Source organism: Zootoca vivipara, chromosome 4 (assembly GCF_965207765.1).
Source record: "Zootoca vivipara chromosome 4, rZooViv2.hap1.1, whole genome shotgun sequence".
Classification (NCBI taxonomy): Eukaryota; Metazoa; Chordata; class Lepidosauria; order Squamata; family Lacertidae; genus Zootoca; species Zootoca vivipara.
In genome coordinates, this window is record NC_142587.1 from 99,120,623 (window position 1) to 99,129,944 (window position 9,322).

Below are 9,322 nucleotides of genomic sequence, written 5' to 3' on the forward strand. Positions count from 1 at the left end.
TGTGTGTTTGTAGTTACACACTCCCCCTGTCTCTGAGCAGAGAGACTCCTGGGGTTGCAGGTCATCTTTGATTTCCTTGGAACAAATGTCAGCAGAGACGGGGTTATCTTTAGGATCAATCGTGTTAAGGAAAATTCTGGGTTGAGAGGTCGGGGTGCAAGTCCCCCGCGGGTCCATGTGCTCAGTAAAAGAAGGAAATTCCAGCCAAGTAGACTTAGATCCTTTATTGATGATGCACAACAGGTTCATACAGCAGCAAGAACCTTGAGCATGGGGCAACATTGACTTTTACAACTTTCCCACCATATCCCAGAAAACAGTTCGCACAGCATCAGCAATACATCATTGCTACATCACTAACATGTCACAAAAGGGGAGGGTTACACAAGATTAGCATAGACAGAAATGTCAGGGCAACACCCAAGTATAAGATTATTGTTTAGTCATTTAGTCGTGTCCGACTCTTTGTGACCCCATGGACCATAACATGCCAGGCACTCCTGTCTTCCACTGCCTCCCGCAGTTGGGTCAAACTCATGTTCGTAGCTTCGAGAACACTGTCCAACCATCTCGTCCTCTGTCGTCCCCTTCTCCTCGTGCCCTCAATCTTTCCCAACATCAGGGTCTTTTCAAAGGATTCTTCTCTTCTCATGAGGTGGCCAAAGTATTGGAGCCTCAGCTTCAGGATCTGTCCTTCCAGTGAGCACTCAGGGCTGATTTCCTGAAGAATGGATAGGTTTGATCTTCTTGCAGTCCAGGGGAGTCTCAGCAAGAGTATAAGTACCCTGTTTCTCCAAAAATAAGATGTAGCCATAAAATAAGCCACAGCAGGATTTTTAAGCATTCAAGGAATATAAGCCATACCCCAAAAATAGTGATAGGCGCAGCAGCAATGCCAGCCGCGGCAGGAGGAGGAGGGAAAAAAATAAGACATCCCCTGAAAATAAGCCATAGTGTGTGTGTTTTTGGAGGAAAAATAAAAGACGGTGTCTTATTTTTGGAGAAACACGGGTATAAGATTAGCATAGGCAAACATGTATCAAGTACCCACCACCCAAAAGTACAATAGAACTTCCTGACAGTAAGAGCTGTTCGACAGTGGAATTTGCTGCCAAGAAGTGTGGTGGAGTCTCCTTCTTTGGACGTCTTTAAGCGGAGGCTTGACAGGCATATGTCAAGAATGCTTTGATGGTGTTTCCTGCTTGGCAGGGGGTTGGACTGGATGGCCCTTGTGGTCTCTTCCAACTCTATGATTCTATGACATCTAGTCCAACCCCCTGCAACGCAAGGATCTCATCCAGGACAGACGGCCATCCAACCTCTACTTAAAAACCTCCAAGGAAGGAGCGTTGACAACCTCCCAGGGGAGATTGTTCCACTGCCAAACAACCCTTGCTGTCAGAAAGTTCTTCCTGATGTTGAGTCAGACTCTCCTTTCTTGTAACCTGAAGCCATTGTTTGGGGGTCCTACCCTCCAGAGCAGGAGAAAACAAACAGCATGCTCCCTCTTCAATGCAACGGCCCTTCAAATCTCTCGATTTGCTCCTGCTTTGCTTCCCCAGGAGCGGACTATGCGAAGGATGGAGGAGAGGCAGAGGTTTGATTATGGAGATCAGAGGAGGCCTGGGGGTGCCAGGGTGCCAGCAAGGAGGAGGCAACCCCAGAGAAAGAAGGACATTTGGACACTAGCAGAGAGATGGCTCTGACTTGCACCTGTCAATATAAGAAAAAAAGGAGGAGACTTTAGCATCCTTTTAATAGCATGGGCGTCTGGGGTTGGTTTGGGGGGGGGGAGAGAATTATCACCATCTCCCTCACCTGAGTTGTTCCGGCATTTGGGGGGCTTGCACTTTTTCTCTGCAAAGAGCAAAGCAAATATAGTTATAAGCAAGTCATTCATAGAATCATAGCATTGTAGCATTGAAAGGGACACCTCGGGGTCATCTAGTCCAGCCCCCCTGCAATGCAGGAATCTCGGCTGAAGATCCCCCGACAGAGGGGCATCCGATCTCCGCTTAACAACCTCCAAGGAAGTAGAGTCCACCTTTATTATTCAGAACAGAGGTTCACACAAGCCACTAAGGAGAATAGCAACACAATAAAATGCAAAACAGCAACAATTGTTGTTTTGCAAAATCCATTTAACATTATTTAATTTGATTAAGTCAACAAAATGCATGAGCTTGATCCAGGGATACCAGCTTGTCAAAGTCTGATAGTTCATTTACACCTCCAGCACACACACACCAGCCACCTCCTTCCCTCTAAGAGCCCAGCTAGGTAATATTTGGAATAATAATAATAATAATAATAATAATAATAATAATAATAATTTATACCCCGCCCACCTGGCTGGGTTTCCCCAGCCTCTCTGGGCGGCTTCCAACAAAATATTAAAATACAATAGACTGTTAAACATTAAAAGCTTCCCTAAACTTTTAATGTGGGAATCGCTGGTCTAGTGTTCCTCAAACAAGGGCAGTTACCTGCTTTCTGTAAACATTGACATTATAAAACATCATGGGTGTCATTGCTGGGCAGCTCAAGAAATTTAGACTGGGACACAGAATATGTCTTTCTTCCCCACTCCGCAGAGCCAGAGGAATCTCTACATTGCAGATAATAACATGTTTAGTGCCTCTCTAAGAGAGGGGTTACCAAGGCTAAGGCCAAAATGCTCCCCCTGCAATTTCATCAGGGTTGGTACGTTGTAGAGTTCAGCTGCGGTCTTCCCCCAAATTTAGACTGGATCATCTGAATAGGTTTGTACACATCCAGGCACCCAAGGACTGTGATATCTGCTATCCAAAATCCCCACTCCCTTTTGATTAGCTTGCTGAATGACCTGGAGGTTTCCTTTTCCCTTTTGTTCCAGATGCAGCTTGGCTGGCTGTCTTGAGCCACCTGCGCTGTTTGGATTACATAGAAATGAGAATGTGGCGACCTTGCACATCTATGGGTGCTATAGGGGTTATTATTATTATTTTAAACTCTGCTGCTCCCCAGCAACAGGCCTGTTACCTTTCACAAAGACACAGTTGTGGACGCTGGAGTCTTCGAGGGAGAGGAGCTGGATGTAAGTCGTCTCCTTGGCTTTGGTGAAGTTGGCCACCTTGAACTTCTCAAACGGTGGGATGAGGACCTCTTCCTCACCGGGGAAGAAGGAGAAGTTCTTGATGTTGACCCCGTAGCAGGTCTCGATGGTGAAAAAGGTGTCCGTGCCGAACTGCAGGGCGCTCTCGTTCTTTAGCGACGAGGACGTGAAGTGCCCAAACCGGACCGCCTTGAGGCGCTCGGAGACAAAGCGGATGTTCCGCACCCCGCGGTACACCTTTTGGCACCTGGGGCGAGAGGTGGTCCCCAAGGCGTGGAGGGCCCTGGTCAGGAGGAAGTGAAGGGTCTTGAAGTTGAAGTTGTTGAGGTAAGAGTCTCTCGTGCGCCCGGCTTCCCTCACGGCTGCATTGAAATCCCTGTGGAGGCGCCCTTGGATGGTGTAAGCCATGATGGCGATGACGTACTCGGGCTTGAACCCTGCAGGCAAAGAGGTTTTCCTCTCCTCCCACTGAGAAGAGGCCTCTTCCCAGGCCTCAGCGTAGACTCTGTTTTGGGCGAACTCCGTGCGGTTCAGCTCGGCCAGCTCAACTTCCATCTGCTCCGCACATCCCTTGTACTGGTCATCGAAAGCGGTCAAGGCCATGTCGAGTGGGGACACTTTGATGGGGAAGAGGTCTCTCCTTTGGATGGGGAAACAGAGGACCTGGAGCAGAAAAGGGACATTAATTCTTTCATTTTACATTGAAATGGAAAATAGCTCTGTGTGTGTATTGCTAAAGGGAACATGGAAAATTCCATTGAAGCTAATAAAGATATCTCTGGTACCTAACAGGTTGATAATCAGCTGAGAATGTCTCCCTGCTACTCTCTCAAGTGATGTCTAACTTTAGATCACACTAGTTACAGGTAGGTAGCCGTGTTGGTCTGAGTCGAAATAAAATAAAAAAATTCCTTCAGTAGCACCTTAAAGACCAACTAAGTTTTTATTTTGGTATGAGCTTTCGTGTGCATGCACACTTCATCAGATACACTGAAACAGAAGTCACCAGACCCTTATGTATATCCAGAGGGTGGGGGGTGGGGGTGGGGGTGATGGGCTGATAGGAGTGGTAAACCTGTTGATGACTGTTAACAACTGTTAATGACTGCAAATGGTCTTGCGGGGGGAGCAAGGGCTGAGGTGCTAAGGAAAGCTTGATCATGTATAATGAGATAAGAATCCTATGTCTTTGTTCATCCCAGGTGGAAATTCAGCAACTTCTCTTTCCAGTCTGTTTCTGAAATTTTTCTGTAATAAAACAGCTGCTTTGATATCTTGTATAGAATGTCCTGGGAGATTGAAGTGTTCTCCTACTGGTTTCTCTGTCTTGTGGTTCCTGATGTCAGATTTATGTCCATTTATCCTTTGGCGTAGGGTTTGGCCTGTTTGTCCAATCACACTAGTAAGATATTCAGTTGCAAATCTCCATTTTGAGGGAGTGGTCTTTGTTCTCAAACCACCAAAAAAAGGGGTGTACTAATGATGGTTCTCCCTAGGAGGGAACAACGTCAGGCTGGGATGGAGTCTGTGTGGAGTGAAAGAGTTTTGATTCCAGTTCTGTTTGGAATAATTTTACATTTCTAAGGAGCTGAACCTGGGCTTGAAAAGCACATGATTTTATGCAACTATTTGGATGTATCACTATTGTCTTAAGTCTGCTTTGAAGAAAGTTCTGTGAGTAAAGCTTTGATGCCATGTTTTTGGTCTGGACCATTTTTTATTCCAAGAAGAGTCGGTTTTTATTCATCCTATTGCTTCCATAAGGGACCCAGGCGGCGCTGTGGGTTAAACCACTGAGCCTAGGGCTTGCTGATCAGAAGGTCAGCGGTTCGAATCCCTGTGACGGGGTGAGCTCCCGTTGCTCGGTCCCAGCTCCTGCCAACCTAGCAGTTCGAAAGCACCTCAAAGTGCAAGTAGATAAATAGGAACCGCTACAGCAGGAAGGTAAACGGTGTTTCCGTGCACTGCTCTGGTTCGCCAGAAGTGGCTTTGTCATGCTGGCCACATGACCTGGAAGCTATGCGTCGGCTCCCTCGGCCAATAATGCGTGATGAGCGCCGCAACCCCAGAGTCAGTCACGACTGGACCTAAAGGTCAGGGGTCCCTTTACCTATTGCTTCCATAGGTGCAATACTAATAACCAGAGTAAGGAATACAGGAGGAGATGGCTTGAGGAGGCTGATGGGCCAAAGTGTGTGTGTGTGTGTGTGTGTGTGTGTGTGTGTGTGTGTGTATGGGTGTGTGAATTTTTACTTCCCACTGCTTGCACCCTCTTCATACCTGAAGGTCTCCTGGGAATACTCCCACCAGGTGAAGCAGCAGGATCACAGAGAAAGGAGCCATTTTCACAGCTTTGAAAACAAAGCAAAAGAAGCCAGTTTTTCTCTCCAGCCTGGATATCTCACAGTAGTGTCTTGACACTTGAAAACAGACCTGGGGGTTCACAGATCTGGTGAATTCAAGGTAAGGTTCAAGCTTTTGATTTGCATCAAAACAAAAACAAACTTTGCCTTCCTCCCAAACCACAAAGGCAGCCGGGGGTTGGGGGGCGACTCCAAATTACGAGCCTAAAAGTATGTTTCATTAACTTTGGCTGTCGAGGTATTGCAGCCAATATTTTCAGTCCTTTATATAGCACAATTGCCAAGAGGGGGAGAGGAAAAGCAACAGGCAGATTGTTTCGTGGAGCAAACTTGGTTTCTGCTCCTCCAGAGGGTAGGAACCGAGCCGCTGGATTCAAATGGCAAAGAAATGAGATTCCGACTGAGCACTAGGAATAACTTTCTGAGATCTCATCCACATTTCTGTTCGTCCCACGCTTCCTAGGCCTGGGTCTGAGAGGTTCTCCTTTTGCCTTGCTGCTTTCCCCAAACCTACTGTTTCCTTCTGAATCATAACAAAGATCAGTTGGGTTTTCTGCAGTTTGACATTTGTTCCGATTCAGTGGCAAACAGATTTTCCCAGGGAAAGTGGCAGATCAAAAGTGAAACCTCTCATATCCGTGCCTAAGAAAGCACAGAAGTGTGTGGTCGAATCCCGAGTGCTGTTCATTTTCAGAACAGACTCCAAAAAAGTGTTTTTTTAAGGATTGCCATCTGTCAGGGATTCTTGAGCTGATATTCATGCCTTGCAGGGAGTTGGACTAGATGACCCTCGGGGGTGCCTTCCAACTCTGCAGCTCTGTGATTCTAGGCTGCTGAATCTGCTCCCAGTATAAGCAGTTTGGTAGGAAAGGCTTCAGGGGTTTTGCCCCCACAATGCCACCAAAGAGCAGGGTCAGGGGTTAGAGTTTCTATTCTGTAATAAGCATAAAGTGTGCAGGGCAACAAATCGGAAGCCGAGAATTGTAGCTCCTGACTGAGGTGCCTCTGGGCTCAGTATTCTGCAGGAGGGATTCCAGTGCGTACCAGAAAAACAGCAAATCCACTTCTTCTTCTTTTTGCAATTTGGAAAGCAATGGGGGAAATGTACTGAGATGAACAAACGACACACCGGAAGGCAGGTAGACATTCTGCAAGCATCCGAAGATGAATGCAGAACAAATGCTCATTATCTTTTTTTATTTTTAATAATAATGTATAATTTATAATTTGTTCCCTTAACAATGTATATAGGGACCTCCTCGGGTTCCATCAGTCTGCGTTTCATTTCATTTTTATCTTTAGCAATTTCTTATACATTTTTATACAAATTTCATAATGCTTCAATTCTTTCATCCCTCTAACTACTTCACATATTCTCTAAATCCACAGCTTCTAGACAATCTTAAATCTAATCTTAATATACAATTTTAGCATATTTTTTCAAATATATTTTAAAATCTTTCCAGTCTTCTTCAATCGCTTCTTCTCCCCGGTCACAGATTCTCCCAGTCATCTCAGCCATCTCCATGTACTCCCATCATCTTCATTTGCCAGTCATCAATTGTTGGCAATTCCTGGGGCTTCCAGTTCTTAGCTAATAGTACTCTTGCCGCTGTTGTAGCATACATGAAGAAATTTGCATTTTTCTTAGGAATCTCTCTTCCGACTATACCCAATAGGAAGGATTCTGGTTTCTTAATGAATGTGTTTTTCAACACTCTTTTCAACTCATTATAAATCTTTTCCCAGAAATCTCTTACTAAAGGGCAAGTCCACCACATGTGGTAAAAGGAACCTTCCTCTTTCTTGCATTTCCAACACTTATTGTCCTTATTATGGTAAATCTTGGCTAATTTTACTGGTGTAAGATACCATCTATACATCATTTTCATTATATTTTCTCTTAAGAGACTACACGCAGTAAATTTCACGTTCTGTTTCCATAATTTCCCCCAATCTTCCATCAAGATATTATGTCCCACATCCTTTGCCCACAAAATCATAACATTCTTTGTTTGCTCATCTTTCGTATGCCACTCAAGCAGTAACTTATACATTCTGGAAAGCCAAATGCTCATTGTCATTATAACTACCTTGCAAAGAAATCAGAACAAATGCTCTGTAAGAAATAAATAAATCTGGATATAATCTAACTTCCATGTAGCCTCAGTAAACAGCTCATGTGAAATAACCTGCAGCAGCATCCACCCAGCTTTAAGGAGTTCAGGGCAGGGATGAATCATAGAATTGTAGAGTTGGGAGGAACCCCAAGGGCATCTAGCCCAACCCCCTGCAAGGCCAGAAGCTCAGCTTCAAAGAGCAAGGAAATGTTCTTACGCTGGGTTCAAAGAAGCAGCAATCCCTTGAACTTCTCTCTCTCTCTCACCACCAGAAAATAATATGGTCAGACTTATCTGTGGTCCTGTCTCTGCAGCCGCTTCTCGCGCCCGGGTGGCTCCTCTCAGCTGCGGGACGCCGTTCTCTGGTCATGACAGGTGGCAAAGGATCTTTTTATAGATCCCACTGGAAATCCCCGCCAGCGCTGCTCACCCTTGGGCTATTAATATTCAAGAGCCCTCCAACAATTTGGCTCGTGTTGAATGCATTGGGTGGTATTCATAGAACTGTAGCATGGGCGGGGGACTCTGAGGGTCATCTAAGCCCAGCCCCTGGCAATGCAGAAATCTCATCTCAAGTATCCCTGGCAGAATCAACAGTTTTTTACTCAGAGCCAATGAATGGACCTTAACTTCATGTACTTTCAGTGGGTCTACCCTGAGTAAAACAGAACTGAATACCAAGGGTAAATAATATAGTCAGGCATCCCTCTCGAATACAGGGCAGGGTAAAAGGTAGAAGAAGAAGAAGAAGAAGAAGAAGAAGAAGAAGAAGAAGAAGAAGAAGAAGAAGAAGAAGAAGAAGAAGAAGAGTAGTAGTTTGGATTTGATATCCTGCTTTATCACTACCCGAAGGAGTCTCAAAGCGGCTAACATTCTCCTTTCCCTTCCTCTCCCACAACAAACACTCTGTGAGGTGGGTGGGGCTGAGAGACTTCAGAGAAGTGTGACTAGCCCAAGGTCACCCAGCAGCTGCATGTGGAGGAGCGGAGGAGCGAACCCGGTTCCCCAGATTACAAGTCTACCGCTCTTAACCACTACACCACACTGGCTCTCATTAAGGTAAAGTATACCTGAAGGAGCGTCTCCACCCCCATTGTTCTGCCCGGACACTGAGGTCCAGTGCCGAGGGCCTTCTGGCGGTTCCCTTGCTGTGAGAAGCCAAGTTGCAGGGAACCAGGCAGAGGGCCTTCTCGGTGGTGGCGCCCGCCCTGTGGAACGCCCTCCCATCAGATGTCAAAAAGGAAAACAGCTACCAGATTTTTAGAAGACATCTGAAGGCAGCCCTGTTTAGGGAGGCTTCTAATGTTTAATAGATTGTTTTATTTTATTTTTCTGTTGGAAGCTGCCCAGAGTGGCTGGGGAAACCCAGCCAGATGGGTGGGGTATAAATAAATTATTATTATTATTATTATTATTATTAATTAAGGACCCCTGGATGGTTAAGTCCAGTCAAAGGCCACTATGAGGTTGCGGCGCTCATCTCACCGGCGTTTGTCCACAGACAGCTCTCCGGGTCATGTGGCCAGCAGAATTAAACTGTTTCTGGCACAATGAAACACTGTGACAGAAACCAGAGCACTGGGGAACAATTTTTTTGTTGCATTGACACCTCCAGTTGTTCTAACCTAATTTCAACGTGCTTATTTCATATCTGAAGTTGGTTTTGTTCTGTAAGCTCTAGGTTTTTGTTTTTTTTGCAATTCATGTTTTTCACTTTTCTCCACAATCTTCATTTTTCGCAATGC

General features: G+C 45.5%; 1 protein-coding gene across 5 annotated transcripts; it reads right to left on the minus strand.

The window, feature by feature from the left end:
* Positions 1-209: 209 nt before the first annotated feature.
* On the minus strand, positions 210-7,939 carry ART1 (ADP-ribosyltransferase 1). Of its 5 annotated transcripts, none has more exons than XM_035116649.3 (5): positions 7,795-7,939; positions 5,375-5,445; positions 3,022-3,757; positions 1,819-1,857; positions 210-1,713 (listed from the first exon to the last, which is right to left on the minus strand). In XM_035116649.3, the coding sequence occupies exons 2-5, from the start codon at positions 5,435-5,437 to the stop codon at positions 1,613-1,615; spliced, it is 939 nt and encodes a 312-aa protein (XP_034972540.2). In that variant the 5' UTR covers positions 5,438-5,445; positions 7,795-7,939; the 3' UTR covers positions 210-1,612. The 5 variants fall into 5 exon arrangements, with proteins under 5 accessions (XP_034972540.2, XP_034972539.2, XP_034972542.2 ...); XM_035116648.3 differs by having other exon boundaries at positions 5,375-5,527; XM_035116651.3 differs by lacking the exon at positions 5,375-5,445.
* Between the last annotated feature and the right edge of the window lie 1,383 nt (positions 7,940-9,322).